Consider the following 27,073-nt stretch of genomic DNA (forward strand, 5'->3'; position numbering starts at 1 on the left):
TGACTCTGCTTTAATGTGCATGTAAGACAGTGACTGCAGACCACTGTTTGAACAGCCACTGCTGAAAATCTCCATCATTTTGTCTGCACTGCATGGAATATGGAGTGATCAATGTCTTGACATGCCTCATGAATAGTTCTCTAGATGTCACTAGTAAGGATGTCATGKTCCCGAACGAGGATTCTGCACCCACAGGTCAGCCCTTCATTAGGTTACGCAACAACAAMACTTTTCTCTGCTATTTATTCTGTGCCTCATCAGTCCCCCTGCCTCTCCTTTGGTCAGCCCATCTGACAGAGCGTGTGGGCTCTGCCTGTTAGAACACACGGGAACAGCGGGGGAGACTTCTCTGTCATGCAAGTGCTGTCATTCCTGTTCAGCTGATAATGAGCCACTTCACAGCGTCCCCGGTAGGGGTGGACTAACTCCTGATGGGAACGAGACCTTTAATCTCCATGTCGTTCTGCAAATAGCCTCACGGAAAAAGACAGGACTCCAAATTAAATTCCACCCACCAAGCACAACTTTTGTTCTCAGTACTTAACGTCAGATATTAATAGCAGATATTATGTGTTGTCCATTTCCTCTTGCAGTCGGGAACACAGTTGGAGAGCAGAAAGAGAGACAACAATATTTTGAAATGGGAAATGTCAATGCCTTCCCTATTGAAACCATAACATAATCCAGTTATTATTTTAGGAAAAAAAGTATTGACTCCAAGACATATTGAGGGAATAAAATTTGTTCACAAATCTTTTGTTTGTCTCACTCGTTTTGACGAACAGAAAATAGAGCTGGATTACGGCAGGGGATCCAGCTCTTCTGTAAATGKCTGGAGAAGTTTAATGGAATTGAAGTACATGTAGTAGTACCTGAGTAGTAGTAGTACCTGAGCCATCCCACTAGATTTGACAATGGATGTCAAAATGGAAATAGAAGTATTCCTCAAACTACCAGTTCACATCAGAATTAGACGTTCATCCATGCTTCTCAAACGTCAAATTTCAAAGTGTTTAAGGCTAAGTTTAGGCATTAACTCAGATTTCTTTTTAAGGTGAGGCTTAAATTCAGGCATTAACTTCAAATTATTAATGTTAGGCATTAACCCCGAATGGTTAAGATAAGGGTTAAGGTTTGGGATAGGCTTTAAACAAAAATATGAAAAACGACTTTCTGTCACTGAATTTYAACTTGCAACCTTTGGTATCAGAGGCAGATGTTTACGCTCTTTCACCATCCCCCATCCGTAGCAAAAGTGGATCCTACTTGAAGCTAACAGCACTCACTGTTGCCCTTAGTGGCCAATTTCCACCTCATCTCCAGAGGTCCTCAGACATGAATGGACATGGAATACTGGCTTGTATCGCGGGTCACCTGGTTSTCCCCAAATGCTTGTGTTTGGAATAATGATGTCTTAGGAAAGCAGATGCGCTTTGCACACTGAGTGTTTGGTTGGGTTGTAGATGTTCAGTAGCCAGAAACATGTTGTTGGTTGTGTTTGGTTTTTGGTTTTGAGGGGCAACCAGATGACTATAGTTGACAGGGATGCGTCAGAAATGTCACACTCTACGGATCATGGAAAAGGAATCGTATCGCCCTTACACTGGATCTGCCATTCTATTCAGGTGTACACACATCTTTCTCAGAGGTGGTCCTGTTTTGGTAATAAATTACTTCCTGTATCTCCAAATAAACTCACATTGAACTAGAAATCATACAACAATTTACAGTATTGATAATTATGAGCAATAATCTGTGGAAATGTAAAATATGTAAGATTATATAAGATACTTCACACTTTGGTCACAACTCAGCAGTTCTAGGGCTCCAACTTTATTGAAAGAGGGGCAACGGCACGCTGTAGGTAAAGAGGTAAAAAGTCCCAAAGTGGTGTGAATTGAAAGGACAATTCAAACCGAAATACTAAAAAGGAAAAGGAAATGGAGTGCTTAATTAAATCGTATGAGAGGACCAGGAATGAGAAACACAGACATTAGAATTCCATTATGGTCCAGATAACAAACTAAATTGATGTTTTGTTGTTGTTGCAAAATTACTGGTTGCTATGAGTGCTCCTCTACAACTCCTGCTTTTATAATGCTATGTAATTGTTATGTCTGTGATCCATTTGGACCCACTTATGCTCAATGACAGTATCAGCATTGTTTGAGGATATTTACTATACATATATGTTTCTTGGAAACACTTGCCATTGCTATCTAGAACAAGATGATTATTTGTTTTGGTAATGGGCTTTACATCTATTTAAAGATGTGAAAACATCACTTAACCTTTATTTGTCTGAAAGCACTTGCATGCATGGTTACACACACACACACACACACACACAGGGCGAGTGAAGGGGAAAGGTGTGAAGCTGAGAGCATGTGAGTGTGTCAGCAATGTCAGACCTGGTTACTATCTAGACAGAGATGCATGGGGTGAACTGACATGGATTGACATGATCTTCACTCACTCTTCAACAAGGGAGTCAACGGAGTTGTCAGGACCTGTCAGGGCCATAGGTACCACTCAGCATGGGGAATGCACCAGTCACTGAAGCAAGGTGATGGAGTAAAAGTCTGGCAGGTCTAATTCAAGGTCCTGGTCTGGGTTTGACAGTCTGAGGCCATCCTAAGTACATTTCCGTCTAATCCTTTGGTCTGGGGTTCTTTGAGTGAAGTGACCTTATGAATTCCAATTTCCTTCTGTCAGTGAACAGTAGCTTGCTGTACTGACATTTGTTTACTTTTTTCCTTGGTTATTTTTTTGCACAACCTTAAGGCAAGATGAAAGAATGGTACAAAGCATACATATTTTGTATAAGTAAAGATGTGTGAGAGGGTGAAGACATTGAGTGTAAATTGGTTTCCAAAGACAATACTACCTCTACACTAAGAAAAAAGACACCTTTGATTATGTGCAAAACTATTATTTATTACAATATGCATTTACCTCAAATAAAATAAAGCCTCTTTTAAAAACTGTTTATGCTCAACCTCAATGTTATTATTCAAGTTACAGCCTTGTTAGCAGCTTTAGATTCTTATTGTATACATACTTTGCAATATAACTACACACAAGGCAAGTTGGAGGCATGGCTTTGTCTATGCTAGGAATGCAAAAAAGGCTGTGTTTGAAGTCATTCACCCAAATTCTTCCATCGATTTGTTTCTAGTCTACATACCCCCMGGAAGCATTCATCCAGAGCCTGTTTACCAGGCTGCAGTTGTAAATCAGGCTGGGGCTCTGCTAAGACACACTCCTCATTCCACCGGCATCTCCTCTTTTCCGGATCATGCTCTAACGCAGGGTTTCCCCAAACTGGGTCCTGCCCCCACCCCCTCACCTGGTTGTCTAGGTCTTAATTGAAAGGAAAAACCAAAAATCAGCAGACACTCGGCCTCCATGGAATGAGTTTGACACCCCTGATATAACGGATGGGGCAGGCAGACTAAACAGATTGTTTTCTAATCAGCTTTTAATTGGTGCGCAACTTCACTCACCTGAGTTACGAGGCAATTATCTCCCCATACGGGATCTCACGTAATTGATTCATTAATAGACAGTGCAGTTTCACATTTGGCCTTCGACTCACGTCTTGATCCCCTGCCACAGCAAAGAGAATGAAGTTGAAAGTGCAATGAAGGAACTAAGCATGGCAGCGGTACGGTAAATCAATGAAGGCAACACACTACAGCACAGCCACGTGTAATCAGACGCTGGGAGAAARCCAAGCAAAGAACGAGAAAAGACTCTCCTATTAAAGACGGTAACGTGACACCTTTGCGAGCAAAAAAAGGCAAGCCATTCGATTCACAGACATATTTTTATTGGTCAAACTGAAAGAGCTCATGTTTGAAGCCACATATTTTTTCAGCTGTACACAGTATTAGTTTCTGACTCTCCTTCGCAAGCTTGGACTAATCAGCATATAATTGGTACACTTTGCTAGATAGCGCTTGATACTCAGACTGAGTAGACACAGAAACACAATATGGACGTCCTGGTTCCCCTTCACCAGTTAGCCAAGGTTTTACAATGCAGCAATGGTGAGTGCAAATTAAAGGACCTGTAACATAATGTTATAACAAAATGTGCCTGTGGACATGGACATAATTGATACTGTATCCCTCCTAATACGTCATGCTGCCATATCCATTGGTCAGTCAAAATCCCGTTGTGAAAAGTGCACACAGGCAGCCATCTAGAATGATCAATCAAGCAGACAACCTTATGGAGACAGGAACAGCTGGACAAGAAATACTAGTAAATAGCTCAATCAAAAGCCAAGATATCAAAAAATTAAATAAAAAACATTATGCCTAGCCAAATACATCCATTATAAAAAGTGAGTTAGTTGCATGGCATGACGCTTATGCTGTGTCCATGGATCTAACAAATGTTACACTGTTTTACACCAATAGCAACTTCACATCCAATGTTGTTCAAACAAAATCGCTCTATCAGCGTATATGGGATTCAGAATTATGAACGAAATACATCGGGCAACTTTATTTTTGGGACGTAATGTCCCAATATCATAAAGGTCACTCCAGGGACATTCCGATTGGAAATTGCACAAACTAGGGTAAAAGTCAAGTGGCTTTTTCCCCCAATCATATTGCAAAAAATGGGCATAAGTCCTTGACTATTCTGGTATTTCTGGTGTCATTMAAATATTTTTTTTTATTATGCACGTAATGATACTTTAAAATGCAACACTGAAATACAGTGACATACTGAAACAACAATTGATAATGTTCATTGTACATATCAAACAAAGACAGATATATATATTCAAAGTTCTTACTGTGTTTTTTTGTTGAAAATGCATGAATAGAAAGCTGTTTGTGTTATGCTGTCACTATGTATTTTGATATAAAAAAGAAAATATAATAAATAAATAAAATATTTCTGTGAAGTAAGTTTGTAATTTTATTAATTTAATTGCCATGGTAATGTCTGTAAATGTAAACATTTTTTTAAATATTATATTAAAAGGAGGGCTTACTCTTAGAAATGATAAAATTGTGGGTATGGATGGATGACTTCTGTCCTGAGCTTTTCAAATTGATTCAAAAGTATATTGTAAAGGCAGAATTGGGCAGGATACAAAAGCAGACAAAAACAAAAGTAAACAAAGTATACAATTCTACAAATGTGACGTAATTCCAGGTAAATATCTTGAAATGCAAATTACATTGAAATAAATTAAAGAAGCAATAAAAAGCTGAGAGCATTTGGACTCTTCAATCAGCTAGCCCATCAAGCTCAGTGTCTATTCTGCTTGTTATTCGTCGAGCAGATCAGTCACTCTTTAAGCTTTTGCGGTGTGTATCAGAACTATTTAAAATGCACGTAAAAATAGATCCCTAAAACAAAGCGATTGCTCTTAGGGAAGGAGTTAGAAATGATTTGTCATAATATACATTTAATATAATAATTTATGCACCATGCAATTATTAAGTGTTTTACATAAAATACAATGGCATTGTTGTTGTTTTTGACTTGCGTTACAATGTCAGTGTCAGCAATGGTAAAAGCCTGGCTTGAAGAGGTGTAAAATATATCTGTCACTGTAGTATTTTAGTTGTCATCGTTGAAGGATTTCTTGGATAGTTCCGCTATGAGTTGAAGTGGGGTTAATAATGTCCAATGAAGCATGGTAGATAGGTTTCATGTCGTCTTTGTTAAAAAGTGACACTGTACAGTAGCTTCTATGGCAATGCGTTTAAATCAGAGTGTGATTCCCCTCCCCACTCCCCCACCCCTGCCAGTCAAATATGTTACACAAGTTCATTCGAAACACGATGGAAATCTGGGGGAAAAAAAGGGAAAAAAGACATTAACCACAAAAAGAAAAAAATTAGGACAAGGACAAGTTTAAATCATTGTACAAAAAACAAACAGCAACCCAACACAACCAAACACGTATTCTTGAAAAATCCATTTGAAATTGATTTCTTTTTACAGGTTGCACAGTTTATATTGAAACACTGGATCTGGGCTAGATGATCCATTATTAAAGGGGGGAGGGAGGAGGGGGAGGGGTTGGTCACTCTTCCTCTGTGCATCCCAGTAACTCTGCACGCAAAGTGATCCTGCTGTACCACGACCATGGAAGGATCCGGACAAATCGGGCGTAGATGGGCGGAGCAATCACGTTCTTTCTGTGCGTGTCATTGTCAAAGTTTCCTTGGAACACCTGCGAAAGGAAGGACAGTGGGAATGACATTAAATGAATTGTGATCTTGAACACCCACACAGACCTCAGAAAGCTTATTAGCATTTGTGCACCTCATCACGCAAACAAAGGGAAATAAGAAAGGATAGCAAGAGCAAAGGTTAGAAGAAGATAAAGAGAGATGGACATGCTGTGTAGGCTACATAATTCTGATGGCTACATTTCCATAATGTCAATGCCCAGAAAGATGGTCAAGACCTGTGCTTTGTGGCCATAGAAAACACATGGCAGTGGTGTTACTGTAGCAAACTATTGTCATTTCCATCACGGCAGGCCATTCTTGGTGCAGTAGCATCCATCAAAACCCAATAGACAGGCAGTTTGCTAAACAACAGCCCAGAAGCAAATTATCAATCTCTCTGCTGATATGTAGTTAAGCGAGCGAGAATAAAATATTCAAATATAAACAAGCATAACAAATGTATTGGGATGCACACTGTGTTGTTGATAAATACAAGCCTTGTGTCTAAGTGTGGTTAATCGACAGTAGAATTAAATGGAATATGGGTGATAGGTACCTACTGGGACCGCTTCATTGAAGGCCGTGATCATTTCAATTAAACAAGCGTGATTATGACTATTTAATTGGGATGTAATGGGACTCGCCATTATGTGAAATGGAAAACCAGTGGGACGGACCCCTGCAGGTGCTGAAGACATTCTGAGTGGTTGACTTGACATTAGCCAACTATGACCCCTAGAAAGCATTCTTTCACACACCTTTCTATGGTTTTCTCAGGCTTTCTCAGTTCTGTTCCTGGGGCCCCACTGGGGGGCAAACCTTTTCTTGCCCAGCACCAGCACATCTGATTCATTCAACTAATCAAGGGCTTGACGATTAGGTGTTGATGATCAAATACAAAGTTCATTCCTGTCGGTCCTTCCAGGACCAGGGATATTCAGTCGTGATGTAAGGGAACTCTAGCTGGTATGTATGGTAGGAAGGTCTCAAAAGCTAAACACATTCCGTTTCTGATCTACTTTGACGTGTTCTGCTGCATCGTGYACAGGATTCGCGTGAAATAATGACACTTGAGCAAGCCACACTGCATTTCCACTCTAAGAATCCTGCTCCTTACTGAAGAGAGCAGTGAGAAGGCCTGCATTATCCTCCTACTGCAAGACACTTCATAGTCACTTCAGGCTGCTCAATTCCTAAAATATTCCACAGATCGCTAACACGCACYAAGGTAATTCCCCCACTAGGGAGGATGTCTTCTCAATGGCTTTTCTGGGGCCTTGGGTATGATCAGCGATAGCACTCATACCAAGTCCTTATCATCAGCCCTACACAAGCCCTGGGAGAGTTGCTGAAAGCTCTAGAATTACTGCAGTTCTGACTGGGCACAGTGAGTAGKGCACATAAAGTCTCCGCCCAGGACCCTGCCCTGAACTTCGTCACTTTTACTAGCCAGCTACCACCCACCTGAGAGACTGCCGCCCTATGTACATAGTCATTGAACACTGGTAACTTTAATAATGTGTATATGCTGTTTTACCCACTCCATATATACAGTATATACAGTTTTCTAGTCAAGGCTCATCCTACTGCTGTACACACCTTTATTCATTTACTGTCCATAATGTCTATACATACCATAATATACATACATATTTATATTCAGAATCTGACATGGCTCTTTCTGATATTTCTTAATTCCTGAATTCCTTTCTCATTTCATTTTTGAATTTGTGTGTATTGTTTTGTATTGTTAGGTATTATTGCACTGTTGGAGCTCGAAACACAAGCATTTTGCTGCATCTGCGATACCATCAGATATATGTATGCAACCAATAAAATGTGATTTCATTAGGGCCAAGCGTTTTTCCCTGTCAGATCACAKAGTCAGGAAAAAGTCCTAACTCTGATTTAGTAGTGTAAAAATGGAGAGTTAGAACTGGTTCCGTGCTGTTTTGTATACATCAATATGGGCCTTGTTATCTTTCATGTTGCTTTTAAGTGAAAAATAAGTAGACATTGTGTAATTCTACACAGGATATGTGGATGTGTCCCTTTCGTGTAAATCTACCAATGACTTCCACGCATGACTTGATTCATGACTGTTGGCGTGTGCGTCAGATATGATCAACATATCTGACGCACTCACTAGAGTCTGTATTTATGTACAATGAATGATGTTGTCTTTTATTGCAATCTGCAAATACATTCACAAAAGATGCCCACACCTCCCTATTCCACAAACATATCAGGTTTCTCTCCAAAAACCACTCCACACTTACTTAGAGGCGTGAATGCCAAAGGTGTGAATTCTTACAAAATAAGTGTCATCTCCGATACCCCTCACACTCAAGGTGAAGACATTATCCAGCAGACTGGTTTAATGGTCCAGATCAGAGTCCTAAAAACAGATGCARATAGTGAGCCCAAAATGGATACTGTTGATGTTAACACCAATAAACTGTTTTTGAAGACACTATCTCTTGGAGCTTGAAGATAATACAAATGACAAATATTTTCATGTTTATTTTATGTGAACTAATTTGCCACACATTTTAGAAACTYTTCGTACACAATCCCCCATCAAATGAATCTTCCCTTGATTCTTCAATTAAATAGGTTTAAATGGAGGATTGGAGGAAATCTTAATTAGCCTTAGTAAAAACCAAAGTATGAAAACAAGTCAATCAAATAGTTATTTATTCTAATCAGTTATGATCTCATGGAAGTGTGGTTCCAAATACATGCAGCTATTCAAACATCAAAGTTCAGGCATCGCCAGCCTAGCAAACCCACCACTGCAACCACATTTGTTTTGCTGAAACARAGGAGGTCTTGGTGGAAGCAACCAACACGCATGTTATAGACTCATGACCACACAAGACTCTGACCTGACCCATTAAACCAGTGTGCTGGATGCAGATACAGAGTAGGTCTAAAGTGAACACAATATTCTGATGGAGCTATTTAACCCAAAAAGGGAGGCAACAGATACACAACCACCCCTTGGAATGGGTTTAGGTAGAGTGGTTGCAGCTTACTGCAGTTTACCCCCTGGATCTCTGGTGGTAGTGCAACACAGGGGGCCTCAAGGGCCCTTATCTGCATGAAGAGAGGGTGACAGGCAATCCAGCCTCTGATTGATGGGGAGGAAGCAGTATGTTAGGTTTAAAAAACCTAACACACACACACACACACACACACACACACAAACACACAACACACCAACACACACACACACCCACACACCACCACACACACACACACACACACACACACACACAACACCACACACACACACACACCACACAACTAGGCATGCAAAAATGGACATGTAAGGAATTACTTTCTCTCTCCTCATGTCTCTCCTCATCTGTTTCTCTCTCCTCCTCCTGTGTCGTTTGGTCTTTTTCTCTTGATCATGTCTCTCCTACTCTGGATTCGATTAAGAATGTCTTTGGTATTCACACGTCTACTCATACAGCATGCTGTACAGTTAAGGACCAACTCTTCATCCTTCATTCTTTTTCATGGTTTCCCTCCCTACAGTTTCTCGTCCCTAGTTCTTTCCTACCGCTCTTTCTCCCACCTCCATTCCACATGAGGCTGTTGAGGGGAGGAAGGCTCAAAATAATGGTTGGAATAGAGTGAATCAAATCAAATCAAATATATCTGTCACATGCTTCGTAAACAACAGGTGTAGACTAACAGGGAAATGCTTACTTACGGGCCCTTCCCAACAATGAAGAGATAAATAGTGGAAAAATATATATAAAAAAATAAAATAGGAATAAATAGAAAAACAATAACACAAGGAATAAATACACAATGAGTAACGATAACTTGATACGGCAACGGGATAGATAAAAAACAGTAACAGCAGCGCATGTGTTGAGTCAAAGAGATTAGTGCAAAAAGGGTCAATGCAGATATTCCGGGTAGCTATTGGTTAACATTTTAACTAACTATTTAGCAGTTTTATAGCTTAGGGGTAGAAGCTGTTCATGGTCCTGTTGGTTCCAGACTTGGTACATCTGTATTGCTTGCCGTGCAGTAGCAGAGAGAACAGTCTATGACTTGCGTGGCTGGAGTCTTTGGCAATTTTTAGGGTCTTCCTCTGACACTGCCTGGTATAGAGGTCCTGGATGGCAGAGAGCTCGGCCCCAGTGATGTACTGGGGGCATACGCACTACCCTCTGTAGTGCCTTGTGGTCAGATGCCAAGCAGTTGCCTGACACTCTCTCTGACCCTCTCCCTGTAGAGCGTCTCATTGTCATCGGTGATCAATCCTACCAACGTTGTGTCATCTGCAAACTTAAAGATGGTGCTGGAGTTGTGCGCGGCTATGCAGTCGTGAGTGAACAGGGAGTACAGGAGGGGACTAAGTATGCATCCCTGAGGGGCCCCCGTTTTGAGGGTCAGCATAGCAGATGTGTTGTTGCCAAACCTCACCACCTGGGGGCGGGCCGTCAAGAAGTCCAGGATCCAGTTGCAGAAGGAGGTGTTTAATCCCAGGGTCCTTAGCTTAGTGATGAGCTTGAAGGGAACAATGGTGTTGACCGCTGAGCTGTAGTGAATGAACAGCATTATCACGTGAGTGTTACTTTGTCCAGGTGGGAAACGGCATTCTGGAGTGCAATAGAGATTGCGTAATCTGTGGATCTGTTGGGGCAGTATGCGAATTGGAGTGGGTCCAGGGTGTCTGGGATGATGGTATTCATGTGAGCCATGACTAGCCTTTGAAAGGCTATATTTGTGAGTGCTACGGGGTTGATAGTCACTTAGACAGGTTACCTTGGCGTTCTTGGGAACAAGGACTATGGTTGTCTGCTTGAAACATGTAGGTATTACAGACTGGTTGAGGGGGGGGACTGAAAATGTTAGTGAAGACACTGCCAGTTGGTCAGTCCATGCTCTGAGTAAGCGTTCTGGTAACTCGTCTGGCCCTGCTGCCTTGTGAATGTTAAACTGTTTTAACGTCTTACTCACATCACCTATGGAGAGCGTGATCACACATTCGTTTGGAACAGCTGGTGCTCTCATGCATAGATCAGCGTTGCTAGCCTTGAAGCGCACATAGAAGTTATTCAGCTCATCTGGTAGGCTTGCATCACTGGACAGCTAGTGGCTGGGTTTCCATTTGTAATCTGTGATAGTTTSCAAGCCCTGACACATCCGAAGAGTCAGAGCCAGTGTAGTAGGATTCAGTCTTGTTCCTGTATTTAACATTTTGTCTGTTTGATGGTTCATCTGTGATTTCTTATAAGCGTCCGGATTAGTGTCCTGCTCATTGAAAGCGTCAGCTCTAGCCTTTTGCTCAGTGAGGATGTTGCCTAAAACCCATGGCTTCTGGTTTGGATATGTATGTACTGCGGGGACAACGTCGTCAATGCACTTATTAATGAAGCCGGTGACTGATGCAGTAAATTCCTCAATGCCATCAGATGAATCTGGGAACATATTCCAGTCTGTGATAGCAAAAGAGTCCTGTAGCTTAGCGTCACTTGTATTTCCTGTTAAAGTTTTTGCTTGTAAGCAGGAATCAGGAGGACAGAGTTCAGGTCAGATTTGCCAAATGGAGGGCGATTTATCCACTTTCTGACATAGCCTCATCAGGTATCCCGCAGGCCGGCCTTTATAGCGCCGGCTCCTCATACTTCGAGTGTTGGGGATTTGGGTCTTTCGCCTCCGACTCATTGATGTAGAAGTTCTCGTCCAAATCGAGGTGACCTGTTACCTGTTCTGATGCCCAGAAGGTATTTTCGGTCATAGGAAACGATAACGGAAACATTATGTACAAAACAGTTAAGATCAGCGCAGAAAAATACACCAAATAGCTCAATTGGTCAGGAGCCCATAAAAACAGCTGCCATCCCCTCCAGAATGGAATGGTATCAAACACATGGTAACCATCTGTGGGATGTGTTTGATACCATTCCATTCACTCCGTTCCAGCCAATTAAGGTGCCACCAGTCACCTGTACTCCATTATTTCCCCCTATGGATCTCAGGCTTTAGTCATTCCCCACCACAGGTCTGCAGACAAACAACAACACCTTTAGCCCTAGAACCGCTAAAGCAGTAATTGTAACTGCACATGACATTTGAAATATATGTGATTACTCTGCCATTTTTTAAGTCATGCCCTCCTCTGTCCTTGACTTTTCCTAAATAAGTTTATATAATACACTGACATTGTTAGAATCTTAACCTCTATCACAATAAGAATTGGAGTTATAACCAGTTTATTAAGGAGGGCATGTCCTTTTTTTGAATGGTTTACCCCGTCGCAACTCCTTTTCTCAACAGTATGGCCGGCTTGTCTCCTTCTCCCAACAGTGTGGCCTGCTCCTCTCCTTCTCCCAACAGTGTGCTGACCCGTCCCTTCTCCCAACAGTATTGGCCTGCCCGTCTCCTCTCCCAACAGTATGGCCTGCTCCTCTCCTTCTCTCAACAGTATGGCCTGCCCGTCTCCTTCTCCCAACAGTGTGGCCTGCCCGTCTCCTTCTCCCAACAGTGTGGCCTGCCCGTCTCCTTCTCCCAACAGTGTGGCCTGCCCGTCTCCTTCTCCCAACAGTATGGCCTGCCCGTCTCCTTCTCCCAACAGTGTGGACTGCCCGTCTCCTCCCAACAGTGTGGCCTGGTCACGCTTCTTCTCCCAACAGTATGGCCTGCTCCGCTCCTTCTCCCAACAGTGTGGCCTGCTCCTCTACTTCTACCAACAGTGTGGCTTGCTCCGCTCCTTCTCCCAACAATATGGCCTGCCCGTCTCCTTCTCCCAACAGTGTGGCCTGCTCCGCTCCTTCTCCCAACAGTGTGGCCTGCCCGTCTCCTTCTCCCAACAGTGTGGCCTGCTCCGCTCCTTCTCCCAACAGTGTGGCCTGCCCGTCTCCTTCTTCCAACATTTGAAAGTGCCCAGCTGATAATCACCCCGACAATTGCCTCAAAACTGAACCTAAACTATATACCGATACTAATTTCACACATATAACAACAGATTAAATAAATTAAGTAAAGTATGATGGGGAGAATGGGTGAGTTGATAAGTGAGGGGAAGCGAACRAAGCATAATTATGTAATCACCAATTGTGAATGAAGAACAGGGCRGGCCATTCTATTGTAATTATAGCCCTCATTTTAAAATGGTATGTACTCTATATCAGTCCACCGAATCAAAGCAGTCTTATCAGTCAACTCTGGCCTACTTACAGTAGCCTACACAGTGAGAGCGTACGTAATTGTACATTCTGAATGGCTTTCAAATTCTGGGATAATTCCACATCGCCTAGCAGGTGAGCGAGTGTCGGAGAATGTGGTGATGAGGCTTGTGGAACTTTATGTAGGCAAGGGGAGAAATGTCACCACGGACAATTTCTTCACTTCATGGTCATTGGCGAACAAGTTGCTTGCAAAGTCTGGCCGGCACCATGAACAAAGTGAGACGGGAGCTCTCTCCCTCTGTGCAAAATAAGGCACCTGCACAGCCATTGTACTCCACAATGGTGCACTCCACAAATATGCTGAAGAATGACAAGACACCGTGAACGGGGACACAATAAAGACAAAACCGGATACTATTATGCACTACAACCAAACAAAGGTAAGTCAAAGTGTCAAGCAAGTAAAATTACAAAAATGTTGTCACCTGTTAGGACAAGGGACAACAGCTAAAGTAAATTCAACTGATGCCATTACGTGAAGATGCACACAAGCACGAGTTGATAATAATTGACAATTGTTTACTGCTGTTATATTGACACTTATTGTACATTCATTATAATATTTTTTTCTTTTGTGCCGAGTTTCACTATTTATCAAGGCCACTTGGGGTTTATTTTGATGTTCAGGCTACTGATGTGTTCAGGCTACTGATGTGTTCAGGCTACTGATGTGTTCAGGCTACTGATGTCTTTTGACCATACGTCTTGGTAGTTGGGGTATTTTATTTATCTATGGTGTTGTTATAAAAATAAGCTGTTACCATGTTCCAAAACACATGCTTTCTGTTTCACCTGAATTTTGGCATAATTGTTTTCTTTTTTCATATAGCCTACAGTAACATAAACTAATGAAAATGCTTTTATTTGAAATAAAATAGGTGAAGTGATGAGCATGCGATTTGAGGTGCAACAGGTACAGATACTCCACTGTGAAATAAAGGCTGAGTAAAAAAAATCCCATTTCTAGGCCATGAATACAGCAATAAGAGTGCAATAGATTGCACTGTTACTTCTGCTATGGATATATCTAGAAATCCATTATTGGGGACTTTCTTAACCGTTTTCTTCTCACTATTGACGGCAATAAGAGTGCAATAGATTGCAATGTTGCTTCTGCTATGGATATATCTAGAAATCCATTATTGGGGACTTTCTTAACCATTTTCAGCTCACTATTAACATTTCTATGACTCCATTTTCTTCTTCTCTCCACAGCAGTGCAATTTGTGACATGTTTCACCTCCTAAAAACAAAGAAGAGTGGTCATATTCCATCAAGTTTCGGTGCAGGGAGGCAATTTACAGTAGATTTAATAGAGCAATACACCAAATATTGAAGCTCATTCTATCATGGAGGAATGTTGGAGTAAAAAACATTTTGGAGAAGGGCCTGTATCAAATCTTACGTTGTTAAACCGTTCTGTATGGACCTACAATCTTTACCCTTGCTATATATTGTACAGTTTAATCGAAGTCTATTGGGCTCAGGAGAAGAGAACCGGTGGTATCAATTGCAGGAGTGCTGCCACAACGGTAATATAGCAGACACAAGATACAGTTGAGCTATTACAACAGGGAGGCCAGGAAGAATAGAAAAACAGCAGTTGATTGAAATATGACAAGGATCTCTCTGGAGCCGTCCAGAGACATCCACACTGTCAGGCTGTCTCTATGAAACAAACAGGGTGAAACAAGAGATGTGCAGGACCACTAAAAAAGAACAAACAGTAACAAACAGTGAGAAAGAGGAGAAGAGAAAGCGAAAAAGAGGATGCAACTGACTTGCCCTTGTGGTTTTACTTGGAAAATAGTAGACTTGGGTTCAAATACAAGAGTATTTGGTTATTTGTAATTGAGATACTTATGTACAGTGTATTTTCATACTTTCTAATAATATGACCCGAATCAACTACTTCTATTGTAAGTATTTGAAAGTATTTCCTAATAATTTCCTATAAATAGCCTACTATTTAAAATGTGTTTTTCATATATATTTTTTCAAAATTAATTATTTCAAATACCAAACAGACCTTTGTTGAAATGCATGGGAATATTTAAATATTTAATTTAAAGATATACTTGAGTATTTTCAAATACACGCCAACAYTTTCCAGGTGTATTTCCAAATACATTCCAATATTCAACAACTTGTATTTTAAAATAATAAAATATCCAAATACTAGACAAATAAAATAAATTTGGAAGTAATTGAAATACAGTAAATAGAATTTGAACCCAGGTCTGGAAAATATAGAAGTTCACTGACTGGGTCCAATTGTAACGCCTGTCGTCGGAAGGAGTGGACCAAAGCGCAGCGTGGAAAGTGTTCATGATTTTATTTATCAAAGAAACACTTGAACAAAGTAACAAAACAAAAGCGAACAGTTCTGTCAGGTAACAGAGACTAAACAGAAAATAAGGTATGAGGTATGATTCCCAACCAGAGACAACGATAGACAGCTGCCTCTGATTGGGAACCACACTCGGCCAAAAACAAAGAAATAGGAAACATAGAATGCCCACCCTGACCTAACCAAATAGAGAAATAAAACGGCTCTCTAAGGTCAGGGCGTAATAGCCCCCCCCCCCCCCCAAAGGTGCGGACTCCCGGCTGCAAACCTGAACCTATAGGGGAGGGTCCGGGTGGGCATCTACCCTCGGTGGCGGCTCCGGTTCGGGACGTAGCCCCCGCTCCCTGCGCTGATCCCTCGGCTTCTGTGAAACCGAACTCCGAGCCGTGAATCATCGCCGGAGGAACCGGAGCGTGCCTCTGATTGGGAACCACACTCGGCCAAAAGCAAAGAAATAGGATACATAGAATGCCCACCCTAATCACACCCTGACCTAACCAAATAGAGAAATAAAACGGCTCTCTAAGGTCAGGGCGTGACACCAATCTTTATAACGCACAAGTCTCTTGGTATAATACAATAAACAATGTCAATTATTTGTATCTTTTTTAAAAAACATCTCTTTAAAAAGGCAAAAATTGAAAGTAAAGCTATGCATCTCCCTGCCAAGATGAGGGGAGTTGGAAGAAAAGGCCAGATGTTTGGGTCTAGTTATTTGACTTGGTTCATACTGAGCACTTCCTGAATCTCTAGACTTCTGCAGCCTCTCGGAGAAGACACACCATGTTCCAAACCTCCTCGAACAAAGACATCCATTCATGTGTCCTCACATGCCCTAACTGACAGTCTATGGTGGAATTCTATGCTACAGAGTGGGATTTTTTTTTTCTCCCTCTACAATGACTGCAAACTGCTTTCGCTCTAATCTAATGGCCAATGGTTGTGTACCGAATAGTCCATCTCCTTCCGTTCTGCGGCACACCTTTAGTTTGACCCAGGAGCCGGCCTTTCCCCCAGCATTGATTTTACTGCCTGAGCCAGTCAAGGGCGTACATTACTGGACGAGCCTGGGGGGACTCAGGGGGTTGACCACTGACCATACTTCATTATTCAAAACTGCTGCAGAGGCGAAGAGTGCAGGTCTCCTAGGCCTAGCAAACTCCAGCTCTTATGTAGCTTGTGGCTAGCAAGGGTGACGCTAGGCAATCTCAGCTCAGCCTTGCCTTCATTGGTTCCGCTCAATCAAATTCACATCCGCAAGCCAACCACTTCTTCAAGCGGTGAGGCAATATAGACCGAATCACAGCTAATCTTGACCCTTCACCGCATGTTTCAGATGTGGTGGTGTACAGAGCACTGCCAAAGGGGGAGGAAACGAGAGCTATTAGTGGTTAATCTTAAACTATGATTGTATTTACGCCATCTAACATGCTGTTACCCTCTGACCTGAGGGGAATTGGCAGGTCCACTGGCTAATTAACCCTTTGGCACCTAAGTGGAACACCATTACACATGAATCAATTACTTCTGTGCTTGATTTCCCCCATCAACGTACTCTGCAAATATTGGCAAATAGGAATCTGCAGTGAGATCAGTGGGCTGCTGCGAATATGGTGCTATCACTGAATGTGTAAATTTTTTTGAGTGCAAGTGTGAGGATTTGCATGTTGACAAGTCTGCTTGTGTTAAATCAATGTGTGAGTGTGTCAGTGTTTCCATGTGTCAGTGTATAAATGGAGGTGTGTGTTCCTGTGTGAATTTGCATTAGTTTGATAGATAGACAGATAGATAGCGACGGAATGTATGGTGTATAAATACATGCAACATCTAAGTGAGTGACAGCCAGTATTGTCTGTGGCCATGTCCCTGGTAGTGTCTGTGGCCATGTCCCTATGGTTAGTGTCTGCGGCCATGTCCCTGGCAGTGTCTGTGGCCATGTCCCTGGTAGTGTCTGTGGCCATGTCCCTGGTAGTGTCTGCGGCCATGTCCCTGGTAGTGTCTGTGGCCATGTCCCTGGTAGTGTCTGTGTCCATGTCCCTGGTAGTGTCTGTGTCCAAGGGTATCTGTATGCTGACCGAGGCCTCTCCTCTCGGTCTCTGCCACACTGAGGCTCAGGAGGGGAGAGACTTGAAGAGAATATTTACAAGGCTCAGCCACTGTGCCCAACCAGACCCCCACCCAGACAGAGACACACACACACAAACGTTCACACACTCTCCGTATTGCACGCACACATGCATGAATGTGCACATACAAACACACACTCAGATTCTCTCTCAAACAGTCATGCATGAATCCACAGACACACACGCAGGGCTCTTAGCCCGACCAACCTTTCCAAGCCTGTGGCGTAACAGGAAACGCCTCTGGAGTCCGGCAGCCTAATGCGTCCTCTAGCATTAAATGCCTGAGAGGCGGAAACACCTTGAAAAGTAATATATCTGGAAAGCTCATCACAGCTCTGTCCTGGGACACACTGATTAACAGCCCTCCAGGCCTTGCTCTCAAATATGCTCCAAAACACGTGTCACTCATTCCACGGAGCGCTGAGGGTCTGCAGGTTTTAGAATTAAGGTCACTAATTAGGATGTTTTGATAGGATGTTTTGATAGGATGTTTTGATAGGATGTTTTGTTGTGGATTGCATAGTTTATTAACACTTATTTCATATGTAGCATATGAATGTGCCATTACATATTGTCGCTGTATTCTTAGTCTACGCTTATGGTTACAAATGAGGAACTATAGATTTCAAAACAAAAGGTTGCTAGGATCCTGCCATTGTCTCCTTTACCTCTTCTCTCTCAGTGCTGCCAGGTTTGACAACTGTTTGAAAGTCTTCCAGTGCTCAAAATTGAGATTGGTTGAAAACGCGGTGGCCTGCATCCAAAGATCATCCCGGGCGTTGAAATTATAAACTCCTCAAGCGAGGCATTCAATCAGGGGATGGAGAAGTGTTTTCAGGCATGGGCCGCTAAACTGACCATTTATTGGCACATGAGGGCATACAGTAAATTGATGTGTGCCCATTGGAGGGTGATGTGTGTCATAACAAGTTACCATTATATATCTGTTTTAGAACCCTTATCTTCGCCATGCTCCCGTTATGAAAGCCTGCTTCAGGAAACAACATTTGACTGTATAAAACAGCTAATTTGATCGCTTGTCATTATGCTCATTTGGTGAATTTATGCTTCTGGGAAAATGTAGTTCACTATATGCTGTTAAACAGAGACTGGAAGCTGCCAGTGTGTTTTACAGGATAATAATACATCAAGAGATCTCTGTGTGTGTGTTTAGGTGTGTTTCCTCCCAGGTTAGCACTACTCTGACCATCGTAAGTCTGTAAGCAACAGCACCATGAAGTCCTTATCTTTAAACAACACAGCGAGAGTAGCAAAGTAAACAGGCCTCCTCTAAAACAACAGCCCGAGTAATGTTGCTGCTCTCCTGATAGCAGGGAGACTGCCACAGCCTCCTTCCCTTCCGCTGGCTGGCGTGGGCAATTGGAACGAACACGTGTACTCTATTGAAGGACTGCAAACACATTTTCGGGCAGTGTACCAACCAGGACTGCTAGACAACATGCCCTTATCTGATCCAGGAGACGAGACGACGGCAGAGAGGCCCCAGCAAGCTGTGCTGGAGCCCGAGATAAGAAGATGCAATGCTAACAGAGAGATGAGACCGGGACGGATCTGGACAACTACAGGCTGCACAACACATTTCTCCATTCATTCTGCTTCTCCCATTAATTTACTATTTTATTCAATGGGGTGCTATTCTTGTTTTCATAATGGACATTTTTATTTGGATGCATTTGGGATATTACTGCTGAATGTTGAAATATTGTTTGGCTTTTATAACTACTAATACTTCTGCTTGAGTTCTGGTAGACACTGTTCCTTCCATTACTCAGGGAATGCAGTGTTTGTGTTCCATGTATTTTTTAATGGAGCAGTTTGGTTATCTTCATGGAGTGTGGATGGCTCACCTTGTCCTTCTTCTGTTTTTCATCTTGATATAGGAGCCACCTCTCTCCATCGTTGCTGTAGGCCACCTTGTAGGAGCCCACGAACTGGACATGGCCAAAGTCCTTGGCCCCCTGGGTGATGATGCCGGTGATTTTAGTAGGCAGGAGCATGTCAACCTGAGAGAGACAGAGAGTGAGATAAAGAATGGGGTGGGTGGGGTGGGGGGGGAGATAAATAAACGTTACTTAGTCACCTCTCTGACTCAGCTAAACGAAAGTGTCAGTGATGCTCAATTTTCTCCTTCCAGTCCGTCAGCATCTTTTCTCTTCTTATCTCCAGAGACGATTTATAAAGACATTGTACATTTGGTTGCAAGAAGTAACCTTCAATTATTCACAGCATATTGAACAACAAGGCCTCTCCTCAGCAGAGCAGAAATCGCCGGCCAGAGCAGCTTCAGAGAGCCGGGCAGCATCATATGGGTAAATGTTTTAACACACTCTCATTTGTAGCCTACATCAAAGGGCTTGGTWGTAAACAGTGTAGCTGTTACATCATTTACTTTTAAGGTTCAATTATTCCTCATTATTTACAGCTAACACAACAGTCCATGTTTCTGGCTGTTGTGTTAAGCCTGGACTTTAACACGCAATAACAACAACGTACAGAATGTACCATAACTATCTGTTTTACTATTACCAAGCCCATGCAGGATTTCATGCAATTACCACCAATTAAGTCAATGGTTTGTCTGGGTTAGCATCTCTATATTTATTATGCGTTGATTATGCTCAATGACTAATGTATGYGAATTCACAATGCCAAAAACAATACATTGTTTGAATCTAAAGTGGAAGAACCTGAGAGCAAGGCACACTGAATGTAAGATGGGTATCCCTGGAGTATAGAACTGTGCATTGAGGGAAAAGTTATCTATAGTATCTGAGCAGAATTATGGACTTATAGGTGTTTTTGCTTTATCTTTCATAATTTAGCCTCAATCAGCATAGCCTTGCATCTGAGGAAATAAACAAACACATGTGTGCATGTTGAGTCCCYAATCATACCAGGTTGCATCCCACAGAGGAACCAGGGAGAAAAACAGGTAATGTTCGGGTCATACATTYTGCATTCTGTCAACGATAATATCCTTTAAATCTCTTTCACATGACAATAAAAATACCACCTTAATGTGTGGCTTAAGGATCAAATAAATTGCCTGACATTGCACTCTCAGGTACTGTCTTAGAGCTCAACATAGTAACCATGGATGATAGTTTAAAAGAGGAACCATAACCATAAATACTTTTAGACCACAAATGATCCAGAAGTCCAGGGCAGCAGAAAGTCTAGCAGTTAAAAGCGTTGGGCCAGTAACTGAAAGTTTGATGGTTCGATTCCCAAGTTGACAAGGTGAAAAATCTGTTGATATGCACTTTAGCAAGGCACTTAACCCTAGTTGCGCTGGATAAGAGTGTCTGCTTCTACACCTGCATTGCTTGCTGTTTGGGGTTTTAGGCTGGGTTTCTGTACAGCACTTTGAGATATCAGCTGATGTAAGAAGGGCTATATAAATACATTTGATTTGATTTGACAAATTACCAAAATGTAAAAGTCTGGATTTGAAAAATGAAAAACATTTGCTGACCACTATCATCAAACTCTCTGCAGTTGCATGGCCAAACTGTGGTGGCAAAGTATCAAGACCTAATGTCTATAACATCATGACCATAACTGGCTTATCAGATCCATGGACAACAACAGTCCCCTGCACGTGCTGGAGAGAGGACAGACTGAGTTTTGCCATTGCATGGAAACTAATAAAACATATTGGCAGAGAGAGAATGGCGGTCAAAAAGTAGAGAGGGGAAGTACGATTCAGAGAGCTAGATTTCCTAAACTGAATTTACAACATGCAGCAGGAGCTCATATATTATCCTGATTAGTCTGGTCAGAGTGAGTATGTGATAGTGTGGCTTCTCTCTCATGTTTTCAAGACCCTCGCATGACTCTACGTTACTGTACATCATTCCAGACATTATATTATTATGCATTGCAACACAATTTTACATGAACCTTTTAGTCATTTAGCAGACGTTTTTATCAAGAGTGACTTAGAGCATTTAGGCTGTAGATTCTTCACCTAGTCGACTCCGGGATTCAAATCAATACCATTTTGGTTACTGGACCAACTCTCTCTTAACTGCTAGGCTACCTGCCGCCCAATACAACATATCACAATGCATTACACACACAAACATGCCTCACTATGGCGCGTGTTGCACATGAGCTCACATCTCCACAACACCTGTCATGAAGCYCAGATATTGCTTCAGAGCATGCCTTCAGTCCTGTTCAACCCTCCCAGCTCCTGACAGACTTCGGGGTGATTCCCCAGGGAGTCATAGAAGTTTTCACTACAGACACCCTGTTGGAGACTTTTAAGGAGGAAAAGCCATGGCTTGCTGTCAATCTTTCTGTGCTCTTATAAAACAGAGTTACGTGATATGGAGTAAGCAGCCAGCTTTTGGGGTTCTGAAAACAACATAAAATGGGTTCGCTCTCTGAGTTTGTACGTCAGTTGCACAGTTATGGTCCTAATTTAAGTCTTGGTACAAGGGCACTTTACCTTGATATCATGTAGGAAATTATACACATGGGCTTAAATCGTTTGCTATGAATACACTATTCATGAGATACCTCCTTCAAAAAATAATTGAAAGACCCTTCGCCTCTTTGTTTAACGAAGTGTTCATGTCTGTTTCTCGGGGGGGGGGGGGGTATAGTATGTTCCTATGGTGCATATAAATACGTTTATGGTAACCTCTCTTTTATAATTACAATAATTGTAAAAAGCTTCAGAGAGAAGCTGCTCATTGAGAAAAGGAGTGACACGTCACATTGTAATGCTTGATTACCCTCCAAGCAGAGYACAGCGCAGAGGTAATCTCATTCTGGCCAACCAGTCGAGTCTGCCACCAAAACAAAGGCACGCTTGAAGGGGAACCTGTAATTGCTGTCACAGGTAGCGGTCAAAAAATACAACCGCCCCTGGCGCAGCCAGCTCCCAACACTTTGATGGCCCAAACCGAATTAAAGGGTGAGATAAGCTTGTTAGAGCCAGGCAACCCCCCAACCTTCCCCCAACACACTTAACCCTGGCACACCGGAGGCTTTTGAAGTCTTTGCAGCAACCTCTGCATGGCTGTGGTGGAGAAAGACACACAAAAAACAATACCAGCATTCCTTTCTTTCTCTGTATCCTTCTCCTCGGGGGAGTAGAAGATGACACAAGAGTCCCACCCCCCCAACCCCTGTTCTCCATTTCCACCCGTTTCCCCCAACTGCGGAAAACATTTGCGTATTCACAAAATGTATTTTGGAGAATTAATTAGCACTGCCCCTGCAACACCTGGGGGTGCTAGAATTCGTGTCATGGCGCTAAGAGACGACATATGGATGTGTTTCTCACAGACAGACAGACAGAACAGACAGACAGACGGACAGCAGAGAGAGAGCAGAGAGAGAGAAGAGAGAGATGAGAGAGAGAGAGAGAGAGAGGAGAGAAGAGAGAGAGAGAGAGAGAGAGAGAGAGAGAGAAGAGAGAGAGAGAGAGAGAGAGAGAGAAGAGAGAGAGAGAGAGAGAGAGAGAGAGAGAGAGAGAGAGAGAGAGAGAGAAACTCCTCGTCTGCTCATTAAGTTGAAAGTCGACGTGTAATCCCATGTCCATATTTGAAGTGGTGCTGTTGTCTGAGGGCTGACTGCTGTAGAGGAACACAGTTATCCCCTCTGTTGCTCCATACCATACATCTATAGCAGCAGACAGCAGCTAGCTCCCCCTCAAGCTGTGCTCATTTAATTGTGTGTGTTGAAGACTCATTTAATCTACACTGCTCATATAACCTGACCCAATTTCTAGCCTGTGGGGAAGTGTGTGCATGTGCTGTGTGTGTGCCTGGGTTTGTGATGTGTGAGTGGAGTGTACACAGTGCACAGAGCAGGAGCCAGGTTAGTATACTGTAAGTACAGTTCGTGCAGGGATGTGGACTGGACAGGATGATATAATGGCCCATCAACCCCAAACTGGGGCCGCCATCGTTAAAGCTTAAAGCAGAGTGTGTAGAGGAATAGACCAATTCCCATGGTTTTCCCTAGCGTGACATCTGTGCTCAGAAAACTAGATAGGATTGTCTCTTCCTGTATATTAGCAAGGGGCCCTGTATTTGAATAAAACATCATAGTATCGAGACATGCAAGCATAATGCTGTTGAGTTCTTTTTATGAAGGGATAATGTGTGTGAGTTTCTATATGTCAACTGTTTGAGTCACACAGATCCCGACCTGTGAATCCCCTAGCAACACACAGAACAGGCTCCAAGCATGTTTCTAGAACACCACCTCAATGGATTTAACAGGCCAAACGCCTCTGGGAAAGGCTCCAACTCCAGGCAACACTCAGGCCAGCCCAACTGGGAGACACCACAATGGGAATATTAGACTGAAACACCACCTAACACACACACACACACACACACACACACACACACACACACACACACACACACACACACACACACACACACACACACACACACACACACACACACACACACACACCACACACACACACACACACACACACACACACACACACACAATCCCAACTCCCAACTCCCAACTCCCAACCCCTTCCATGACTACCGTTTCCACTTGAGGCAGCGGGATGTCAAATCACATAAGGCCTCCGCTGAGCACTGACATGGCAAAAGGCGGGTTCTGTCAAGTAAGAGGTGCGTACACCTCTGTTGCCTCGGGGCCTAACTCACAGTGGAGATACTAAAGGCTCAGTACTGGCTGTATTGGCGTGAGACCAGCCCCTGCTGGGATGAGCTAAGTGCAAGACAAGCAAAGTTCAACACAGAACTTCCTGCTCGCTCTGACAAATCGACTGCTTTTAACAGTGCCGCATGTCGCCTCACCCTCCTAGAGCAAAGGTTCAATGACAGTTGTGGCGCATACCGAATCCACTTTAGGAAAAAAGTGTCAAGTGTTGAGTGGAAATACTAGGCTATGTTGAGAAAATTGTGGAGAAATATTGGTGACAGCTTCCCAATATTGGTCAAAAATGAGCTAATAAAAGTGTGCATCTTCAAGCCAGAGTGGTAGTTTTAAGCCTTCCAGTAAACAGTAAATCGAAGGACACTACAAAGCAGTCTGAATGTTCGAGCCACTGCACGGCAAGAGGTAACAGTGCACCATGTCTGGAACCAACAGGACCCTGAACAGCTTCTACCCCCAAGCCATAAGACTGCTACACAAGACTGCTAAATATCAAATGGCAACCCGGACTACCTGCATTGACCCTTTTTTGCACTAATTCTCTTGTACTGACTCTATGCACACACACTGGAATCTACCCACACATGCTTACACTGACACACCAAAACAACATATACAAAACATGCACACACATGTGTACTGACACCACATACACAAACACACAATCTCACACACACATACACTTTCACACTCACCACATATGCTGCTACTGTCTAGTTTTTATCCTGTTGCCTAGTCACTTTACCCCTACCTATATGTTCTTAGCTACCTCAATTACCTCGTACCACTGCACCTCGACTCCCTACTGGTACTCCCTTTATATAGCCATGTTATTTTTACTCTGTATTGTTATTCATTATTCACTGTGTATTTATTCCTTGTCACTATTTCAATTTTTTTATTCGTATCTTTATCTTTACCTCTGCATTGTTGGAAAATGACTCGTAAGTAAGCGTTTCACTGTTAAATAAAATTTGATTTTTTCTGATGTGAAAAAACGTTATGCTAAAACATGCAGGTGTAAAACTGTTGAGTGCCTTTGAGGAGAGACTACCGTGATCAGAGTGAATTTGACACAGCACACACAGTTGAAAAGACTTGACAGCTTTTCATTTAGTGGGAGCCTTTTTTCCCCATACATCATTTAAACCAGCGGGCCAAAGCTAAGTTCTTGAGAAGAAGATTTAAGCATAAATTCACCTGGGTGCCAAAAGACAAAGACAGAATGGATTATAAAAACACAATTAAGGCGGGTGATCAATTTCCCAAAGAAACCTTGGATCAAATCCAGTTAWTAAAAGGTAAACATTCTACATCCTTCTGGAAAATAAATTCCATGTTTCTAGGGATGGGCTAGAGATAGACTCTGCTTGTCTCATTAACTCAAATCAAATGGGGGGAAGAAAACGGCCATGGAATCAACCATGCTGACAGATCATTTAAAGCCCACATGCAGCCTTTGTAATTGTATTTTTAAATCATCACTGTATGTCTAATAAATCACTGTGTGTGTCTATTTAATGAAAATAACTCAACGCACTGCCCCTTTAAAGCTTTGACAGTGTGGAGGGACTCCATTGGTTTAGTGTGTCGTGTCCTATATCTGTTGGAGAGTAGAGAGGGACACAAATCCACGGGGCGCATCCAMATAATACCTGCTTTCTCCTGAAGTGTGCACCCGTTCACTAATCCCCACACATTTAAAAGCATTGGATTGGTGTAGGCATGGGCTATAGTACCTGTTATTTCCTGTTAAATCCATGAAGGGAAGTAAACAAGTGCACTCTTTGGGAGAAGAGAGAGATTATTGGGATGCAGTCAGAAATTACCTCGACTAACCTGTACCCCCACACATTGACTCGGTACCGGTACCCCCTGTATAAAGTCTTGTTATTGTTATGCAAATGTACTGTGTTAGTTTTTGAAATATAATTTTTTTAAACTTTAGTTTACTTAATAAATATTTTATTAACTCTTGAACTGCATCGTTGGTTAAGGGCTTGTAAGTAAGCATTTCACGGTAAGGTCTACCTACACCTGTTGTATTCGGCGCATGTGACAAATACACTTTGATTTGGTGTTACAACAGCAGAGAGGACGCTGGAAATTACACCCACTGTGATTCTCATAAACAGCATTTACGTTGGATTTGGCAGGTGGCAGGGTTAACACAGGGTTAAGACTTACAGATCAGGCGCAGAGTAGTATCTCTGTACTCTCTTTTCATCTACTATACTAGGATAAAGGGCAGCCATTAATTTTGTTCAAAAATCGATTACAAGTTTATTATACGTTTCTCTTTCCTTAGTGGTCTTTGTGAGTGCTAAAAGTGGCAAGTGTGAAGCATGCGCACACACACACACACACAACACCACACACACACAACACACACCACCACACACCACACACACACACACACACACACACACACACACACACACACACACACACACACACACACACAGAGAGACAGTTTGTGTTGAC

General features: G+C 42.5%; 1 protein-coding gene across 1 annotated transcript in view; it reads right to left on the minus strand.

The window, feature by feature from the left end:
• Positions 1 to 3,810: 3,810 nt before the first annotated feature.
• The window catches only part of LOC111975000 (EGF-like repeat and discoidin I-like domain-containing protein 3), a 123,121-nt gene continuing 99,858 nt past the window's right edge, over positions 3,811 to 27,073 (minus strand). Inside the window, exons 7-8 of the mRNA XM_070446827.1 lie at positions 19,771 to 19,926; positions 3,811 to 6,208 (exon numbers count right to left, since the gene is read on the minus strand). Coding sequence (XP_070302928.1) covers positions 6,059 to 6,208; positions 19,771 to 19,926 — 306 coding nt within the window. The 3' untranslated portion in view covers positions 3,811 to 6,058. The remainder of the gene's footprint in view (positions 6,209 to 19,770; positions 19,927 to 27,073) is intronic.

This window comes from Salvelinus sp. IW2-2015, linkage group LG15 (assembly GCF_002910315.2).
Source record: "Salvelinus sp. IW2-2015 linkage group LG15, ASM291031v2, whole genome shotgun sequence".
NCBI lineage: Eukaryota > Metazoa > Chordata > Actinopteri > Salmoniformes > Salmonidae > Salvelinus > Salvelinus sp. IW2-2015.